The sequence below is a fragment of the Varanus komodoensis genome, unplaced genomic scaffold (genome assembly GCF_004798865.1).
Source record: "Varanus komodoensis strain SLA01 unplaced genomic scaffold, ASM479886v1 scaffold20_1, whole genome shotgun sequence".
Lineage (NCBI taxonomy): Eukaryota > Metazoa > Chordata > Lepidosauria > Squamata > Varanidae > Varanus > Varanus komodoensis.
In genome coordinates, this window is record NW_025335587.1 from 5,234,836 (window position 1) to 5,256,270 (window position 21,435).

Consider the following 21,435-nt stretch of genomic DNA (forward strand, 5'->3'; position numbering starts at 1 on the left):
TGGGCTAAGGAGACAGCGGTATGGCCACCTAGGAGCTGATGAATAATTTCAAGCTGGGAATTCAGGCTCTTACCTTTAACTGCTACATCATACCAATCTATGTGCTTCAAATAGGACTGGAAGATATTTTGGGAACTATGTGGCTTCCTAAAGAGATAGAAACTGGCTGCAGTTCTGATAGGGGTGGGCAGATCAAATTGTTAATTGTACTAATTAATTGTATCCTTAATTGTACTAATTGTTTATGACTATTAAGACACAAGCCAGTGCCCAGCCCTGCAGATGCATGCAAGCCTCTGCATTTGGAGGCTTATATGCAGCCAATGCCTAGAGAGGGCACCATTGTGGTGTACTAGACCATGCATTTCATCTAGATAGCTGCCTTCAGCTGTCCAGATGAAGCACTGAGGAGGCTGGACAGTAAACCTCCCCGACTCTGATGCAGCTCCTTCCCCATTCTCTGGTGCCTAGCTGCACTCCTAGAGAGGCAACAACCACGGTTCTTTTTGTGCCAGCAGAAGGCTCAAACAATTCTATCCCCGTCCTCAGCCAATACAGCATCAGAATGTCATAGAGCTTTCTGTCGGGAGCTGGATTTCCCCGTTCGTTTCAAGCAACAGACAATCTCTTTGCAAAAGAGCTCTTTATTTCTAGTGCACAGCTATCAAGCTATAGCCACTGGTAGACGAGTCTCTCTGCATGAACAAAGTTATTTGTTGGACTCAAAGTAGAACCTACTTCCAAAAGCCCTCCTTTTCTGAGACCCTGGGCTCCACCACTCTGGGTGGGCCCCTCTGAGAAGGGCTAGCCCCCTAGATCTAAGCAGGCCCTCTAACTGTGTAGTTCTTCTAACCTGCTGCTGCATCATGGGGTCAGGCATGGGCTCATCTTCCTCCCCTCCCTTGTTCCCTCCCTTCACTTTCAACCCCTATCTGTTCCCTTTGCCTGCCTGAGCACCTAAAGATGGCGGTTCCCTGAGACAACCTCACCCTCCTTGGCCATCCCAATTCCAACACTCCCCATGCCCAGCCATCACAGTCTTCATCTAAAGAGTCTGCAAACTTGACCCTGGAAAGTGCACCAAGAATAACTGCCTCATCTGTTCCCATCCAACACATTACTAATTTTGAAGAAACTGAAATAATCAAAGGTGTTGCTTAACTTCCTTCAAAATGCAAGGCCTCTGTATGCAGAACTACCTGGTTCCATTTCAAAGTACTCCAAGGTGGAGTTCTTTTTCTTTCTGCTGCTTTCCCAAATCTTTCTCCTGTGGCTTTCTAGTGTTCCTGCTGTGCTTTGTACACATGACTTGCTAAAGAGAGCCAGTGAGGTGTAAAACCTGAAACAAAGATTGGGTAGCAGTTTTGCAAAGAAACCCACATAACTGTTTTGTTATCTCACCATCAGTTTTAGTCATTTGTTGCTTCAGAGCCAGCACTTGGGAGGCTGCCCATTCTAGTCACTTGGATGTAAGTCACTACAGGGGCAAGAACATGTTTACAAGTCTAATGTACTAGTTGCCTGAAATAAGTGAGGCTGTGACTCTTGTGCTCCTATGGAATATGTAAATATTTTATGATTACAGTCTAACTTACCCCCTATTTTCATGGGGGCATATATTCCAGCTTTAAAGAAGAAGAGTAAAATGTAATACTCACGTGCCATGTCTTTGAACTGAGACAAAACAGGATCATAAAGGTCGTAATAGATTTGTTCAGGTTGGCTATTATTTCGAATAAACATGAGATCTTCCACTGTCACTGGATCAAGCTTCCCTTGCCACAAAGTCAGGCTATACCTAGGAGGAGGAGTTTTGGAGGCTAAGCCAGAGATTCTCAAACCTGCCGGACCAAGGATACTCAACAGTAAATCATTCATTGCAAAGGCCCAAGCTGTTATTAATCAGACAGAAGATTCATGGTTGAGCTCTGAACCATTTTTTGCTACTTGGGTCAAACATTCCTTGGATATGAGTGAACTGACTGGAAAAATGGTATGGAGGGAAGTGATTTGCGAGTGAGCGCATGGTGTAGCAGCTGCAGTCTTAGACTGGGACTCTAGAAATCCACATGCTAGTCCCCAGCCACCTATGAAGCTCACTAGGTAAGTCTGAACCAGTCACTTATTCTCAGCCTAACCTACCTCACAGGTTTATTGGGAAGGTAAAATGAAAAAGAGAAGGTCCAGGCAAGCTGGTTTAGTTTCCTTAATAAACACAATTAAGCAACCACTTGCTTTCTCTTCCTTCCAACAACCCTCTTCTATAAAGAAACTGGTAGTCCCTTGTTACTGCTTTGCTTTATTTTTGTTTTAAAGTGTTGGGAGATTCCTGTTAGACAGCATGAATAACATATACTTGACTCCCGACCTATCTGAAATGTTGTTACCTTCTGTGAATGGAAATCTATACAGTCATTAAAATGTGATCAGTTCTGCTCTAATCAAGTGCACCACATATATTTTGCCCATTTCTAGTCTCTGAGCAAACCAGGTTTTCTGAACTATGTTCAACTTCCTTTGCATTCTGATAGGAATGGAAAAATAGATGTGGGCTGTCACTCTCTTACCTATTGGACTGATTCAAGAGCCAGCTCAAATGAGGCCAAGCTGCTCTTGCCAAGACAGCTCTCACAGGAAAGGTGATTTGCTGAGGCATCTTTCTCACAAGGCTGTGCATTTCCTCAACCATTTTCTGGGTATAGGTCATGCTTGGCAAGAGAGGTATATAGAAGGTTGTCCATCCTGGGGAAAGAGTGCAGTTTGGGAATTTTTCCTGGATGAGTGAGAAGAATCTAAGGAAAAGAAATAACAGAATACAGATTGGATCCGCATTTATGCTGGATCAACTACACCCTAAGTTCCTTCTTTCTATCGCAGCTTCTCCAGACCTCCTGGAAATGCTACACAGAGATTCAGGATGCGGGGAATCTGCAAAATCAGGGAGAAGGCCCTTTAGCATGCAGAAGGCAGATTTTGGCTCCAATCAGGTAGCTGCAACTGTACTCAAAAAAAGAAGCCACTGACATTGCTCTCTGCATTGGAATAGACAAACCCTGATCAGACTCTCCAGCTTAGGAAAAGCAGCTGCTGCCTGGAACTCAATCTGGGACCCCATAGATTTCCCATATGGCCCCCTACTTGGCTCCTAAGGGCCTTCCTTATTTTGTATACTCCATGATCTATCATCTGAGATGTTAGTAGTCTGGTTACTAGTACAAAATATAGGAGGAAATCTTGCTTGGCTGACTTGTGATTAATAGCAGGTCTCCAGGCACAAGCCAACTTCACCATCTGACACAATCAAGGAGACACGAGGCATTTATCAAGGATTGAGTGTTCTCCGTCATTGTGAAATTGGCTCAGTGAAGCCCTGTGTTAGCAGAGGAACAGAAAACTGGGAATTATTTTGGAAACTTTTCACAAAGAAAATGTTAGCCCTGTTTTAGCACTACACGGTTTCTGCCCAGGAGACAAATGAATGCCACATACCGACAACAAAATATACAGCAAGATGGTACTTGCTATTGATGATGGGTGTGGGCTTATTGGCTTCCCAGAATATCTGGAGAAATTTCTCCACATTTGGTTGATGTCTGTTGTCCCATCTTGTTTTCCAGTGGAGCAAGAGTATGCCAAGTGCAGTGTATCTGACCACCCTTGAATAGATCTGTGACTAAGTTAGACTGCATGGGCAAGTCAGCATGGTTCTTGGGGCATAGTCTTTGCACAATTAACTTCACAGTCTAATTCATGTTCACATTGTACAGAATATTGTGTGTCCTGGTGTACCTGAACAGCATGAAAACGCACCATTTATTTACAGCAGGCAGTTTGTACCTGTGGGTTGCTGCATACCGAGCACGTATGGGCTCCTCATCCTTGGTCCATCCAGCCCAATATTGCTGCTCACTGGCAGCAGCCCTCCTGTGTTTCAGGCAGCATTATTCCAGCCCTACCTGGTGAGGCCACAGATCGAATTTTGAACCTTCTGCATGCAAAGCACTTGCTCTGCCACTGAGTGCAGCCTCTTTCCCATGTTTTATTCAATCATACTTGACTTTTTGCACATGGTGGACAGCAAACTGGTTTAGTACCATCCAGAAGTGTCGCAGTCCAACACACCTAGAGTTCACCAGATTGGGGAATCTGATCTACTTGGTGGAGACCGTGTGAACTGGCTCTTGTGGTGTTAACCTTGCCGAAGTATGGAAGAGCTTTTAAAAGAAATCATTCTAGCTACTCTTTAAAATCAGTTCCTTAGCACAATTTTATGGTAGATTAGGATTCACAGATGGTTTGTTATCCTATTACCAATCAGCTGTAAACAAACTATCCAATTTAGTGTCTTAGCCAAAGGCCATCACAATCAAGTAAATATTTTATGTAAGATTTGTCTTAATGTAAAATGTTGGAGGGAAGGGATTATAGTTCATGGTAAAGGAAACCCAGGAACTGTTCCATACAGAGCTGAGAGAAACTCATGTATGACTCCCTGGAGAACCACTGCCATTATAGAAGACCAACCTTCCACAGAGTAGTGCCCTCCAGATGTGTTAGACTACCGCTCCCAGGATCCACAGCACAGCTTTGTTAGCAGTGGGGTTATGGAAGTTGTAGTCAAAACACCTGGAAGGCACAGTGTAGCAAATCGATATAGACAGACACATGAGCCAAATGCTTGACTTGGCATAAGACTGCTGTTTTCCTTTAGAATATATACTCTGATGCAGATATTAGGAAAATTAGTTTTACTCACAGACTTGCATTAATAGCATTATTAAAAGGTACATTTGGGCCTCTCAGAATGTCTGCATTTAGCCACACAGGCCTGTCAACATCCAGCTGTGAGAAGACTTTGACCAAGATATCCAGCGATGGGCCCACAGACTTGATGTTCTTGAAATCTAGCTTGATGGCTATTTGGACAAAGGAGAACATTCTATGAGAGCTGGCTGAGCACAGTACTGTATATATGAGTACATACTTGATAAGTCACTTAAAGATCCCTTACTAGCCAGACTTGTAAAATACCCTTTGTAGTAAAATTAAAAAGTCATTTTTACCCGTACACCAACAGAGACCCTTCTCACCTGCTCACTACCAAGGGCAGTTATGCTGGTACATGCAAGGGAAAGGGCCTTTTCAGAGGGTGTCCAGCACCTCTGGAATGGACTTCCATCACTGGTTCATCAGGGTCCTTCTTTCCCTTGAGAAATTCAGAGGACCCACCTATTTTCACTAGCCTTCCTTTAAACCAGGGCCTTTATTTTTACTGGTAAGTTTCATTATTTTATTTGGCAATATTTGTTTTTATTGATTTTTAAAAGTATCCATTTGTGTGGTTCTTATCTTGTGAATTGCATTGAGAAGGTTCTACCCTTAAAGGAAATCTAGAAATAATTTTAAGCAGAGGCAGGTCCGTATCTCCTGGCATCTTGGGTCCTCAGCAAAGTGCCACACCTTGCCTAATTTGATGCCAGGAAATATATCTCAATAAATAATTCTTTCTCTGTTGGTAAATCAAGGGTAAGTATCCCAAGTGCCCTCCAGGTGTTTTGGATTACCAATTCCTATCGGCCCCTCCCAGCGTGATTATGCAAATTGTAATCCAAAACACCCAGAGTGCTTTAGGTTGCCTACTCCTGCTGAAAATAATGGAACACTTTCAGATAAGAGCAAAAACATAGTCAAACATCTTAGCTAGCGGCTTGGAATTCCCTGCCCCACCACCTCCGATCAACTGCTTCTTGCAGCCAACATGCCTTTATTAGATGATTTAAGCACTGCCTCCAGCCATTCCTCAAGAGTGTTGTCACTGTAGACGGCAGGCGGATGGGCCATGATGGGCTTGTCAGTCTCATTAAGTGTGTTGTATCCTTCAACAGTGACATCAGATTCAAGGGCCATAACATCACCTGCTTTCACAAACAGAGTTAGAATGCCTCCAAACCAGGCTTTTAGTAGTCAATCACACTACCTCATTCATGAAATTTTACTAGGGTCCAGACAATGATCAGGTTCGCACTATCAAGAAAAGAGAACTAGCCACCACACTTTCGTTTCCTTCCTGAAGCATTCAAAGCCCGCCAACATGTTGTGTTTCTTTGCCTACTGCTTCTTCTACCTTGTTCTTACCAGAAAAAAAAGTTGAGAAAAAGATGGAATATTTGCAGAAGATCATTTGACTTGGAGCCCTCTGTCAGGAAGCACCCTGCATTCATACTATAGGAAGCAAATTGTATTGCAAATTGTGGCATCTTGGTATGTGTAGATCTTATCAGACGCACCAGTTCAGATTTTAAGGGTCAAGATGGCAACAAGGTCCATCTCTGGAGGCTTGGTTTGTCTATAAAAATCTTTGTATTTAAAGAGTTTTTGCTGTACTTCTTTTATCTCCCACTTCTTGAAAGCCAGTAATATATTCAGCCAATAATAAATCTAACAAATACTATCAATCTAGAGCAAGCAAGCAAGATTTTATAAAGCAACAGGCTTATGATAGCATAGCATTTTTTAAATTGCTAGATGCAGAGAACTAGTGACTTGGCTACAGTTATAGGTGTTCTACATGGGAGTCTGCAAGAGAGGAAAGAAAGTGATTCAACATCTCTCTCTCCAAAAAGGTACCACAGCTGACTTGTTCTTATTTGGAATAGGGTTTAATATGAACAGGATTCAGCTCAGCTGAGCTGTACAACCTATTTCAATGCCAAGAAACAACTTTTTGGCCATTTTATGTAGTAAGAAACAGTGCTCTTTTAGTCATGTGCAGAACACTTTTGCATCATCCCTCATTCACTATGAATAGCTGAACCACATCTAGACTAGAAATAGAAGAGTCCACCAATTTCTTTCTCTCATTTTCCTAGTCTTAAATTTATCCCAAACTTTGAAATTGCATGAAAATTATCTTAGTACATGTTTTTATACACAACTTTATTAATGTGCACAGTTTTTGCAAGAATTAATTCAATGTATTCTATCAACAGACACACAGTTTTGTTTGCATTTTTGCTCATATATGCATTATATATATATTTTAAATCAAGGAGTTCCATTACAAGATTTGAAGAAACTCATATTTCAAAGTGAGTTTCAGTTTCTGTATTGGTTGGAAAGTGTGACATTGGGTAAATTTGCTAGCCAGATCTTCCACACAGAAGGGACTTCCAGGCAAATCTGAGTCCTGGAGCCTTTAATTCTAGAAATTCTGGAGCTAATTTTTTCCTTCCACATTTGTTCAATGACATCAGCAATCATTGTTTGATCCAGTTATATAGGCTTCTATCATACTTAATTGTTCCCTGCAAAGGGATTGGCTCTTCCTTTCTTTGGTCAACCATTCTTTTTTTCTATGGTTCCACAAATATTATCAGACTATCAGTTCTATCAGGTAACTCCCACAACCCCTAATCAGCATGGTCAATAGTTAGGAATGATGGGAACTGTAGTCCAACATCACTTAGGGGTAGATGATTAGGAACCACTGTCTTGGCTAATTTACAAATTGTTGCCTAATAGAAAAAAGCAAATTGATTTAATTGACTGGACCAAAACAAACACCCTCCCTTTCAGTTTATTGAAATCCTACTGAAATCAATACAGGTTCAGCTTGGATCATGAGGATTATAGTTTTTCTAAGTACAAAGTGACCCTCAGGTTTTCTGCTTGCAGTGTTCTTTTGATCTCTTTACATTGGACATTTCTTGCTAACTGATAGTCACCTTAGTGGAAATCTCTCTATTTTGCTTTCTCTATCAGGAGGGATTCCAAATGTCCCCCTCCCATGAATTACTTGATTTTTAGATTAAATGTCTGATACAAGATGTGCCTGAGAAGGCCAAATAAAGCAGATATGTAAGCTGAAGGGTTCAGCATCAGCCTGGTGCATTCTGTCCATTCCTCCAGTTTCATTATCGCAAGGTGATAAGCCCCTTCAGACAGAACACAGTAAGAAATCTAGCACTGCTCCACCTTGACAGAGCTGTCTTATCTTGTGCAGTTCGAATCAACCACTTATCCTTATCACTGCAAGGTAAGCCATCCTTTTTCCTTATCATTACAGATTTCTGTGTCTTGATTAACTGTAAAGAATTATGACAGTAATATGTTAAAGTTTAGCAGAATTTAGGTAATCCACTACTTTGTTTACTAGGATAAACATATATACAAAAGTAATATTTAAATCTAAGATTAGTCTTTTGAAGTTATTTTCCATGTAGGGAGTGACTTGCTGCTCAGTCAGATAAAGGAACAAACCAGCTTCAAATGCTTCTTGTCAATTATGGCTTGTTTGCAAGTCCTTATTTTACAAAAAAATTAAAGTTTAATATTTTGCTGTTTAATATGATTTCCCCTTGACTCATAGCACTAGCAGGCCTGTGAAAAGCACTATCTGAGGGAGGCAAATCCCTTAGATTGCCTTAAAGTGCAAGCTGCCATCTTCCTTCCTGCTGGACCCCTAAGTGGAGATGGGAAAGAACTTTTGTTTCTCAGAAAACATACACAAGTGAACAAAAACCCCAACGGCAGTGGGCAGTGCCAACTGGCTAGTGCAAGGCATATCGCTTACACACATTTCTCAGTCCCTGGAGCAAGTTTAACATGTAGAAGTAAACTTACCCCATGTGGCTTTATTTTTAAAAAATTTGGACTGCATGTCTAAAGTGGGGCTGGGGCTGGGGAAGATTGCCAGCTGATCTAGCATTTGAGTTCCTGGCATGCTGATGTGCAACTCAAGTTGTAAAGCCAGGATCATGCCGTGGGTTAAGAACTTGCTGTGACTGCAATTAAAATGCTTCACCTGTTTTCCCCTTCAAAGCTGTTCTTCCTCACACAGAGCTGCTGCGGATAGAAACGGAAGGTCTATTCCTTCTAGAGTTTTGAGAATGCAGTTGTCTGTTTATTTAGGAGTATGTGCATGAGGTGGGGTTACACACAAAGGCCTGAGAAACAAGATGTCCCTCCTACTGGGCTATCACTGTGGGAGGGAAGTCTCACACTTCCAGAATTAGCCTAGCAAGAAAGAAAGTGCCAGGCAGGAAAGGCATGACTTTGGCATACTAACTGAACCTATAAAAGCACTTCATGGCTTTACATTCTCAACCTAAATGTGAAGAAGCACATGCTGTCTGACAGATCTACTGTCTTAAACATAAAACAAAGTCCCATGCACATGGAAAGTAGACAGGATTCCATTCTGTGACAAAAAGTCAAGCTTCTAGTGCAAAACCTTGCATTCTTGAACTTCAAGGATGTATTCCAATAAAGTAGAATCTTTTAAACGTGTGATATTAAAATAAAAAGGCTGTATATATAAGAGTAATTTTGAAGATATCTGGGGATCATTTATGGAGTACATGCTGATAAAAGGGAAAGAATTTAAACCATCACAAGACTCATTGGAATTTTGAAAGGGGGATGGAGTCTCTTGAAAGAGCAAATGATTTAGCATGTATCTAATGGTTCCAGTGGTGGGATGCATGATTTTGTTATATTATCATAGGATTTTAATTGTATGCTTTCTTTTTCATTGTATTGTAATTTCTTTTTGTTAAAAAAGATTTCTAATTGAGGCTAGAAAGCTTGGAATTCTATGGACAGTTGCTGGTTCATCAAGATAATGCTGTTAGCAAAAATGTTCTTTCTACTTCAAGTCATAAATTTCCCTTACTGTACATTCAATACAATACTGTGCAGAAGGTGAATGACTGGTGAAATCTCAGAAAGAAATCAAACAAAAATCAGACTGGGCAGGGAACTTGGTGGGCACAAAAGAAATGTCTGTGGACACAGTGTCCATGGGCACCATGTTGGAGACCCCAGTTGAGTTGGGTTTACTGTGGCTTTTAATAGTGGTGGTCTTCACAGTTAACTCTTCCCTGTGAACAGCAACAAAATGGGAAAAGATATGCTGCAATACATTATGCAGAACAAAAGGTGGGAACAAAAGGTGGTAACTTCTTCAGATCTCAGAACTAGCTTTTCTTGAAGGTTGTTTGCTTGTCTGAAAGCAGATTGTGCTGTTTGATGTTGGGAGGACAATTATGCCTCGACACATATAAGCTGATTTTCTTCGTACTCTGGTACTTTTATCCATATATGCATTAATTATATAGAAAGAAAACGTATCTTACTCTTTAAGGCCTCTTCCATCTCACTCTTTCGGTTTGCAGCATGGTGCCAGGTGACCAATAATCCATCTTTTCTGTCTATTCTCCTCAGATTTAGCAAATAATCCAGCATATCTCCACCCGTAGAGAAGGTGGGCCTAGCTATGGTATCTGAAAGATCAAGTTCCAAACAGGAAATTATACAGAAATAAATGTGAGCTGCTCATGAGAAACGAAAAAGAAGAAAGGATTTGAAAAGGACAATGAAAACAACACAGCTTCCTGTGTCATCTGGTTTCAGTAATACATGTTCTGCAAACTCCAAGTCAGACTCCAGCACTGCACTCCTTGTGAGGATGCCCTTGAAGAAAGCTCAGAAGCTACAGCTTGTGAAAAATGCAGCAGCCACATTAATCAAGGATTCCAGAAGGTCTGAACGTGTGAGACCAATTCTGGCCTTCCTGTACCGGCTGTCTGTATGCTTCTGAGTCCAATTCAGGATGACGGCTTTAGCCTATAAAGCCCTGGGCCAGGACTGCAAACTACCTGAAGCTACTGAGACACAACACCTTGCATCCAAGGCTTTCCTCCAAATGCCAATTTAAGGGTGGCAACAACGGCATTCATGGCGGCAGCCCTCCATTTACTGAATAATCTCCCCATGAGGCCTACGGAGCAACAGGTTAAGACTGCTCTCTACACCGTTATTTAATGGCACATGGTGGGACATGTCAGCTGTTTTAATTGGTCTAATTTGTAGTGAAAGTGTTTCAGGTGTTTAAGCAGTTTAAAATTTTGTATATTGGAATGTTATGATTTATGTTACTTTTTATTATTTACTTTTATTATTGTACTTGTATGACACATTATTGTGAAATGTCCTGAGAACATCAACTATTGGAAGGTACAGAAATGAAGCTGTCAACATCCTCTTTAATATCTGGAAATACGTTCTGTTACTGCTTATGTTCTGGCTATGCTGATACTGCATCTCATTTGTTTCAGCAAAGGAAAAGTCAACACTTCCTTTCCAAGTACAGTTATTTTGCTGGTGCTGGTGCTGCTATATTTATATAAAATTCTCTAAGCATGATTAAAGCTAAACAATAAAAATAAACCATCAACAATAATATCAACATTTGGTGGAAAGAAATAAAACTATTACCAGCACAAAGAGAAGTAACTAAATCATGTAAAAGAGCTAAAGCCTACTCATTAAAACTTTTCAAAAATAATACCTATCAGGGACTGATAATAAAAGGATGACTCCATCCAAGTTCAGCAATTTGATTTTACAGATTTAGCATCTCATAATGATTTGGACCAGTGGGACCACACTACCTATAAAGCCAACCTGTTCCCAATGCCATGATGCATCCACGGTTCTAATGCACTTGCTTAGTTCCCCCCATTGCCTCTTGTATCTTATGCATTCTCTAAGCAAAAGGTTCAGAATATGCCACTTCTAACTGCTGCAATGGAGCCAACACTTTGATAAGAAATCTAATATGAATTCTAACCTTGTAATTAAACCCATAATCAGATAAGAGCTCCTGATTCCAACAAGCTTCAGTTTGCTTGGCATATTACCTTGCGGGCATTTCCTTTTGACTGCCAGAGTCACTGCCAGAGCTACACAAGCAGAAATCACAGCCACAACACCGATGAAAGCGATGACTCCTTTTCTTCCAATGGCTGGACGCTTCATGTTCCTTGCATGTACCAGCTCCTTCACAACTATGTTTATACAGTTGCAATTTCCATCCAAAAACCCAGTAATGGTTAAATTCTAGCCAGAACTTCCAACTGCTGAAACCAGATAACCTTAAATGCAGAAAGTGATGCTCTTTCTTGTAGGAGTCTCCATTAAAAAACCAGCATAGCTTTGCAGGAGTTTCCGTCCAATAACACACTATTACCTTGAGAGAATTTCCTTAATAATTTGTGGAATGTGCACTTAAATAATTGAGTATTGCCTTGGAGGAGTGTCTTGTAATACCAGGCTACCTTGAAGGAGTTTTATTCCAATAATTTTTCACTGTCTTGTAGGCATTTCTTTTAAGCAAGGTGATTATTTCTTAAAATATTGTTTTTCCTGACCGGTTTTCGTGCCTTTGTTTTCTTCTGATAATCTGACACAGACTTAAAAGGAATTATTTTTAATAATTCCTTACAGGATTTGCCACCTGATAATTACACATCACAACAGCTTGGAATAGCGATCGAAGGGTTTCTTGTTAAAAGAATAAAGCACTGCTTGGGAGTTTCAAGGAAAACACTTGATAGAGGTTTCCTCTGGTTATGCTTATATGGAAAATGTCCCTCCTTCCTCTCACCGTCCTATAGGCATGGCAATATTTGGAACTAAAGTCCATCTCAACAACTTCAAGGAAGAAAGCCACCTCCCCACGGACTTCTTGTACTGTTGTCATGTGTGCAAAGGCAGCTGTTCTGAGATTGCCAAAGCCAGGCCCTTCCTTCTTTGGAACTGCACAGACAAAAGCTGGCCCTGAAGAAAAGATGCCTGCTGGCTTTAAATTATCCAGTTCAAAATAATACTGACATTATCACTTCTAAGCTTTCCTGACCCTATTAGATTAAGGGAAGATAATTCTCTGAGAAGCTTCTGTTAAAATTACAGCATTAGCCACATACACGCTGGGAAAGGCAGAGGTTCAGGATCTCATAACAATTGAACTCATCCCACTGTACATACAGCAGACCCGAGACATACCTCTGCAAATCCCACTAAAGCTCTTAAGTACTGTGCTTGCTTTGCATATCCCAAGACAGGGCTGGGCTTACAGCATATATGCTGGGCCAAATCCTCAGGGTGCTCTCATTCTTGCCTAGCAAAAACCATGGCAACCAGGTTCAAGCTGATCCAGATTGTAGTCATACAAGAGGGCCACAAAAGAAGTGATTCACAGCGAGTTGCTCTACCCCAGCATGTCCTTTCGATAAGCCCCCACCGGCTACTGTTGTTCCACTTGTTTCCATGTGAACCAGAGGCTGCAGATTCTCAGGTATGTCACCTGTAGCTGACTTGAAAGCAACCTTGAGGTGCTTCAGGTTTTCTTAGTCCCAGTGCTTTTTTTGTAAAAAAAAAAAAAAAAAAGCGCCGGAACCCACTTCCCGCGGCAGTAAGCACACACCCCAATCCCAAGCCCAGCAGCGGAGCAGCTATCTCTCACTATCAGATAGCAGGTCTCAGACACAATAGTAGCCTGCAGGCACTATGTTAATGATGTTTGCTGCTGATCTGCTACTCCATTCAAAATCGCTTCGTAAAATCCATTGAAAAAAAGGTGCCGGAACGCCGTTCTGCTGCGTTCTATGACAAAAAGCCCTGCTTAGTCCCCTTCTCCATGCAGAGAGAGGCTCCAGGTCAGGGGCTTTACGTCAGGGCCTAAGCAGGGCCCATCCCCTTGGTCTCATCCCTGGCCCAAATTAGATTGCATTCCTCTGCGTTAGACCCTCAGGGAGTGCACACAGAAGCCAGAAGCCGTTTACATGACTAATGTGCTATGGATGAACAGCAAGTTCAGTAGGTGTTACTGAGTGGCCTTTGAATGATTCCACTGTGTTGCCAGATTGGTCCATGATGCATGCAATTTTCCTAACACAATTCATCCTAGGATAAAGACTAAGCCTTCCATGTGACAGAAGAATTAGATGCCCACTTGGCTATGCAGTAAAGTGCAATGCTACTTGTACTTTGCAGGGCTAACTTGTGGTAAACAACATTCAGTGTGGCTACTTTGGGACAATTAGAGTCTGTCTATTTTTATACTGTCCAATGGCATAGTTTCCTTACTGTGGGAAACAGTTGCAGTGTATACAGAATTGATGCTAAATATTGCAGCAGTAGCTCATGGTTGGGATCAAATTATTATCCATTATAGATCCAGTAATTAGGTCCTGTGTTTGCAAGACCTGGTCTTTTCTTCTAATGTTGGCATTTTTTATCATGATTGTGCATTCGATAAATTAATGAATACAGACAAACAGACTTCCAATGGGAGCCAGACGTAGTTAGACTACAAGACGTCTTTTTCAGAGCTGTCAAACCTAAATATTTCATTCATTTATACCGTAAATGTATCTGCATGGGGTAAGGAAAGGCATCATTTCACATCGTCAAACCGAATGAAAGTCAAGAGCAATCCAGGATTGATGGGCTGGAGAGGTGGCTCCAGAGCAGCTTCATTTTAATTAATTTTCAAGGCCTTCTTGTATCAGTACCTTTCTCAAATGTTCCCTTCTACTGCCACCTTCTGGCTGACATACTGGAACAAGCTGATGGAGTTGTGCTCTGTTTTACAATGTGCTTTGCAGAACTCTAAGTGTTTATTCTCAAAGGCTTGAAATGTATGGTTTGGGTCAATGGGTTATTCCGTTTCCTAAGCTTTATATCACCGCCTTCTAATGGTTGGTGATTAATTATTGTGCAGGAACATACATCATGTGCTATGCATGCAGAGGAACTCTCTAGGCAAGCATAGAAAGATGCCATCTGAAATACTGAGGAGCTGCTGTTTGTCAGTAGCTGCATTTTTGCAAGTTACAGTAAGCAGAATTCTGAAGAGCTTCCCTTTCCGTGCTATGCTCTGTTCCTCATGGCACGGGAACCAGGAATTTTGGCTGGTCTCTTCAGACAAGCAAGTCATAAGCCAACAAATATATATAGCTTTTCTATAGGAGGCATTCATTGTTCGCTCATGATGCAAGTTTGCAGGGCCTTTTGTTGGGACCCTGTTCTATATTTGGTTAGATATACATTCTGCAGAGGTAACCACTGAAGAGCGGCTTGCACCTGGATCTTTAAAATCCACGCTGAGAGACTTACAAAGGTTAAAAAAGTTTACTTACTCACAGGCAATCCATATGTGACTTGCATGAAGGAGAGATGTTGGTATAGTCGTGCAAGATCCCTTGGTTCAAATGGAGGGTGCATGTTACATAGTTATCTTAGACGGGGAGAGAGAACATGCCTCATTTCTCATGGTGGGGGAGGGGCAAACAGTCATGTGACCCTTTAGCCTTTCCAGATGAGATGGGACAAGAAAAAGTGAGAGGTAAGTCAGGGCCCAAGCAGAGGGGTCAGTCTACTCTTGTCTATGGCATTAACCCTTCCCCCCCCACACACACACACATTCTGTTTTGTAGACAGAACCATCCCATGTTAATGCAGACAATGCTATATATACTTAACACCATTTCATAACTTCACTGTCTTCCAGGGCCTCTCCTAATTTTTCCATCCTTCTTCATTATCCCCTGCTTCCTTTCCCTGCTTTGAGCAAGAGAAATCTGGTATTAAAGTTTGAAGGGTGACAAGCCAGAATAAGGGCCTCGTGAAAAGGCGAAAATTGGTTCTTCTTCAGTTATGTCGCACTGCTCTCTTGTGGTAAATTTGTAGAATTCATAGGCAGAGAAATACTGAGGACAGCCCGGTTTAAAAGATGTACACTTTCCTCCGCAGTGAAATCCCCGAGGAAGCCTCTGTATTGCAGCAGATTAAATTCCATCCAGAGAAGCCCTAAGACTCTGGCTTGTCTGGCAAGAAACAACCAAGAGTTCCTGGTTTGCATGTTATGATAAACACACCATGGATGGAAGGTGCACAGTTTCGTTAGCAGCTCCCTCCTGCAGGAGAAACCAAATGTAACTAAATTCTGGCATGTTCTGATGGGTAACCGTGTAGACTCTGACACTAGTTTTATATGTTTCTTAATTCCCCAAGCATTGAGGAGTTCCAGTGGCAGCACTACTGGGCTCTGTCTTTTTCATATTTACTCCATTTGCAAATATATAATTGGAAACCATTAGAAGCAAGCAGGCAACAGATTCCAAACAGAATTGTAGCAGCATAAGTGGTATGAGCAAAAAAGAGTACAGAATGTTTTTTGCATATGATTTCATATACTAATTTATATGTATAAATGCAAATATAGATATAACTATTTAAATCATAATATAGTACATCTTATCTCATTGGAGAAGGCCATGGCAATTGAACTGTGTGTCTTGCTCAGACTGCCATCCAGGTGCCCTTGGTCTTTAGGATGGTTCTTCTGCACAGCCATTCAGCAAGAGGAAGCCTTTGAAGTAGAGCTCGATCCTCTGTAATCCTTTCAAACAGAAGACTGCATACGAGGACACATGGTCACCCTAAGCATGCTTTAGCATCATCCACTCACAGTTCTCCCAACTTTCAATTGCAAAGTTGCTATTTCTCCACAAGTTAAGCAGTACAGCTCATTCGGAAGGGGAGAGAGAGACACCCCATTGGTTCGCCAGGAGAATTATCCATTTATCTAAAGCTATTAAAATATGTAGTGCTACAGCGGCAAATTTAGAAGTGAGGGGTCCTGTTATGATAGTAAGAGCCACACCTCAAAGCCATGGCCCCCATCAAACCACACCCCCAAGCCACGCTTATTTTCAAGATTATGCAACTAATGATTATACAATAAAAATGAGTTTTGTTACTTTGTTTGAATTTCTGTTGAGTAATGAATGCAAGATGAGGGTATCCATTTTTGAGGTGAAACAATGACAGCTCCTAGAGGTTATTTCTTATCATTTATTATGAATGATCTTTAAAAATTACATTCATAACCTGCTCTGCAGCCAAAAAGCTCCCAGAGTGGCTTATGTAGAATTTTAAGGCAGTTTCTGCTCAGAGGCTTACTATCTAAAAACTTGATATACAAGGGAAAAGGTACAGAGAGGGAAGAGGAAAAAAGAAAACTCAGGCACTAATTACCCATACTTAAAGAAACATATGTAGTTATATTCACCCAAAAGCAGCAATCTGGAATAACAATCACTGTTTGTTTTCTTTAATTTTCTGTGACCTCTGGAACCACTGACTGTGTGTATACATGTGTGGGAGATCCTCCATTAGTCCAGAATCTGTTGTTCAGGAGTTCCAGTTTCACAAAATGTCCAATAATCTTTTATTATCATGCATAAGATAGCCTAACTTAAGTAACAGACATCATGGCTAATTTCCCCCATTGATTCCACTTAACATACTTTTATTCCACTTAAGCCATTATTTCTCCCAAATAATTCTGGGGCTAAGAGTTGCTGGAAAACAGTATTTGCCTCACAGAGCTGCAATTCCCAGAATGGTTTATCAGTCACTCCCCCCTCTCCAGCAACTCTAGAAACTGCACCTGTCTAAGGAAGGGGTGTCCCCAATATTCTTTGGGGATGTAATGACTATTTAAAGTGCAGTAAAAGTGTTCTACATATGTGGTATGAATGCAGGGGAGAATGGGAGGTTGTTTTTGGAGTGGCAAAGGCAAGCTGGCCACATGTTGCTGAGGAGCAGAAGCTGACTGTGAAGTGTCACAGAAAATGCGTCTGCATGCCTGGCAGGCCTCTTTAGTTAGGGAGTTCCTAGGAACTGATGGGAACCTTCGAGAAACACCCCTGCCAACCACAAACCAGCAGAATTATGTCTTTTGAGAGGCAATGCAGGAGGGACCCAGCAACCCCCACCACCCAGAGGTCCCCCTTCAAAATAAGGAGGGTACTCTGACCCTTTGAGGGGCCCCTCCACTACTTGCTTGAAAATATGGCAACACTCTTTGATTAAGTCTGGGACCACTCCCACTAATCAAGCCAACCGAAGGCACAAGTGTTTACATCACACATCCAATTGACACCTCAAAAATGCAACTAAGGCTATTACAACAGACAAGGACAAGACCCCAGCACCTCTAAGTAGAATGAGGAATTCCAGCAGATGAATGCAAGCTCTACTGGCTGAAATTCCCTCTTCTACACAAGAGTTAAAGGTGTAGCTGCCCCACACAGCCTCTGCCCCCCCCCCCCATTCTCTTTTACACCTGGCCACCTTTGTACATGAGGAATTTGCAGCCATTCACAGGGCACAGCAGCAGTGGCAGTGGCTGGCCATCAGGTTCCATTAAGTCTCCTGCGTCATTTTTTGTTTTTCTGCCTTATTACCAGAAGTAGAATAAATGACGGAATTGAGCAAGTATATGAGTCTCTGCTTCATCTGTATGGCTCTCAAATGTCCCAGATACCAGCTTTTCTTGGTGCAGTATTTTTAATCATTCATATACTATCAAGGGCATAGGGCTAAACTTTGGATTACATTATTCACACTAAAGACAACAACAAGAAGAACCTTAAAACAGCACTTTCAATTGGAAGGGAAAGCAGCTGTAATCAGGAAGTTGATCCTGCAGGCAGTGGGTGTGTCTAATGTTGATGTGCCTTCACTGATTGGCTGAAAACACTGAAAGGTGGAAGCCTGCTATTTTTGCATGTAAAAACAATGCACAGAATAGTATCTGTGTATTTTGCCTCATATCTCAGATTCTACAGGGGCTCAAGACTTGTTTATTTATTGAAATTAATGCTGGGAATTTGGGGACTGTGGCTGATTCAGGCTAGGTCAACAGAATCCCTTTGCTTCTTTCTGTGGATATCCATACTACAGAGGTTGAAACCTTATTTCCCACCAAGCCAGATAGGAATCATGCTCTGGATTGGGGCCTCTTTTGTACTTTTGCTTCAAAATAAACACCCCCAGTTTAAACATGCTTTTAAAAAAGTGAACAGGGTACCTGTGGCCACTCTGATTGCTGTGTCAGAGCTACCTGGCAAATAATAAACTGGATCTTAATAACGATCATAATAATAACCATAACAAGAAGCCACAGGTTGCAATCCCATACAAACTTATGGTGGAGTAAGCCCATTAAACATAATGGGACTGTTCAGTAAATATACACAGGACTGGGCTGCATGCCATGATTACTGGACAGCAATTCCCAGTAAATTGTATGCTATTTCTAACTAATAATGCCCATTAGGTGTGAAACAACATGCTTTGGCTGCCTGTAGAGTACATCTGCACAGATATTTTGTATGTGGGGACACATGTGCAGCACCCAACTGATCCTGGCCAGCTGTTTTTCAAAATGGACTAAGATCCAAAATTACACACATCTGGTTTAGCACAAAACTGATTGCATGGAAAGCTCTCTATGCCCGCAACCTGGTATCTTCCAATTCCATTTTTGCAAAGTTATAGATCATGAGTGATTGGTATACTGGGAGTTGTACAAGACACCTGGCAAATGTGAGTCCAGGGAAGGCTGTTCTGTGCTACATACTCTAGATTGTGTAAGGACCTTCTTTCTCCTAGCTTGATGATTTATGTCACGTGCCTGACTTCTGTAATAAGCAAAGATGCCGGTGCAGAAAACTCCAAGCAGTAGACAGGCTTTGTTCTGCTTTGCTATATTAGGCCCTAACATTCCAAATTATGGTCCATCTCTTGCACAAGTTGTAAGAGAGGATGGGTGGGGGAAACTGGGTCTACTACGATACCGTGTGTGGCGCCAGCACGCCAGTTTCCACCTCTAACCATTGAAAGCAGCACAGCAAGATGGCCAAAATCAGCTCTTGTAGCTAACTCACAGGACAGGAGGAAAGTGGAGGCAAAATTCACCCCAGCAGTCCTCCAGTCCTCTATGTTTAGAGGCATCCCTATTTTTCTTGGCATTAAAAGGTAAGGAAATCCTAAATGAGAGCAGAGCTAATGGAAGTCTCATGAAAACAAGCCTGTGCCAGTAGCGAGGACAATGGCTGATGAGAGGTAAATATTGCACTTATCTTTTGGCAGTATAGATGATCGAGATGTCAAGGTATTGTTATTGCTGACAACAATACCGGCACTGAAATATGTAAACAGCTAAACACATGGTAATTAGCTCACTAATGCAAGGAAGTCTGTTATCACCGAACATCTGTTTTGTGAATAGTCACTGTTAATATGGGGATTATTAATGTCTGTACATTTCCTCCTAAACCTTACTGCTACAACTCCCACCTCAGATATACTTGTAGGACAGCATTGTACTTCCTGCTTTTGATGAAGTAGACGCCAGTGCACAGAAGCTTATTCCACAATAAACGTGCCAGTTTTTTACATACCACAAAATCCCTTGGTTTTGCTATGGCAGACCACCATGGCTACTCCTCCAGAAAGTGTGCTTTTGACATAGATCAGTCTGTACATTCTCAGTTCTTGCTAAGCTGTGTTGTGCTGATGCTATTGTACAGCAAATTGCATGATATTTGCATGAGCAGATTGACATGCATTGGTGCAAATTTGGAAATAACTGTAATTTAATGTAAAACGTAATACATCTCACCACAGTGGAGAAAACTGTCCAGGGGGTCCAAGGGTCTGCTCAGCCTGCTGCCAGCTCCCCCCGTTGCTGGACCACTCCAAGGCCCCCCAGTGCTCTCCCTCCTTGAGGTGCTTCAGCTTCACACCAGACTTGGACTGGAGGCCTCTTCAAACAGAGGACATCTTCAACCAGAGGACTACAGACTGGGCTCTGTAACGAAGGACATCCGGCCACCCTAGCATGCATATACACACATGGATAGGTGTGTGTGAGTGTGTGTAAGAGAGGTGGGTGCAGGGTCCAATGTCATACAGCCTCAGCATGCTTCTCAGGGGTCCATTGGGCCCTCAGGCTGAACCAGGTCCCCTGTGCCTGCCCTAGAGTCTACCAGGCTAATGCTCTTTTAAAGCCATTCCACACTCCATTTCTCTATTTCAGGATTCCCCAACCTGCTGCTTTGCAGATATGTTGGACAACCACGTCTATAATCCGTGCATATGCTGTCTGGGGATGATGGGGCCTGTCATGTAGTGCATTTGGAGGCCAGCAGGCTGGAGAAGCCTATTCTTTCTTCCCCTTCCTTGTTGCTCCTCTTGCCTCGTGCAGTCAATGTGAGAGGAAGAAGGCAAGCAGGCAGTGTGGTAGGGCTGAATGGTCTTCTGCTTGTGCTTTTGAAAATATAGAAAAATAGGTTAATAAACAGTTAATTAAAAGCAATAATCTCTTTCCTAGTTTCAGTCTGATGATCATAAGGCACCTCCACTGCCTTGTAGCCTCCTGCCTTTAGACATTAATCAACTTAATAAAACAGTGATTAATTCCAGGCGATCCAATGACAATAAAAATACAATATAAAATAAGGTATAATTTTTCCTATTTAACAATTAAAATACAGGGAAAATAAAAAGGATTTAGCCTGGTGCCGAAAAGCATATAAGGCTCTAGATGCACCTCTCTGACAAGCTGGTTCCATAGCTGGGGGTCACATTGCTGCTCATGGGGAGGCTAAGGTAGGATTGGAAGGTTGATGTTGAAAGATTGTAGGCTACAATAACCCTGCAATGTATTCACTATTGCTTTTCACATATAAAGGTGAGGGGACAGCTGTAGCTAAGAGTACCAGCCTACGTGTGTTT

The 21,435-nt window shown here is 41.8% G+C and overlaps 2 protein-coding genes across 2 annotated transcripts in view; one reads left to right on the forward strand and one right to left on the reverse strand.

The window, feature by feature from the left end:
- ACOT11 (acyl-CoA thioesterase 11) overlaps positions 1 to 11,049 on the forward strand; it is a 92,722-nt gene extending 81,673 nt beyond the window's left edge. The window contains exon 19 of the transcript XR_006414706.1: positions 10,225 to 11,049. The gene's annotated coding sequence lies outside the window, so the exon portion shown is untranslated. The remainder of the gene's footprint in view (positions 1 to 10,224) is intronic.
- Positions 1,462 to 11,820, reverse strand: FAM151A (family with sequence similarity 151 member A). The gene is made up of 6 exons (XM_044430343.1): positions 11,703 to 11,820; positions 10,137 to 10,283; positions 5,763 to 5,915; positions 4,757 to 4,916; positions 2,568 to 2,792; positions 1,462 to 1,798 (listed from the first exon to the last, which is right to left on the reverse strand). Exons 1-6 carry the CDS (start codon positions 11,818 to 11,820, stop codon positions 1,498 to 1,500), a joined length of 1,104 nt encoding a protein of 367 aa, XP_044286278.1. The 3' UTR covers positions 1,462 to 1,497.
- Positions 11,821 to 21,435: the final 9,615 nt, after the last annotated feature.

What these genes read in the sequence shown, in the direction of transcription:
- FAM151A (XM_044430343.1), bottom strand. Translation starts at nt 11,820, where the DNA reads ATGAAGCGTCCAGCCATTGGAAGAAAAGGAGTCATCGCTTTCATCGGT. An exon ending in CAAAAGGAAATGCCCGCAAG is followed by an intron (nt 10,284 to 11,702) that starts GTAATATGCCAA and finishes TTGATCTTTCAG; the next exon opens with ATACCATAGCTAGGCCCACC. An exon ending in CTCTTGAATCAGTCCAATAG is followed by an intron (nt 1,799 to 2,567) that starts GTAAGAGAGTGA and finishes TCCTCCTCCTAG; the next exon opens with GTATAGCCTGACTTTGTGGC.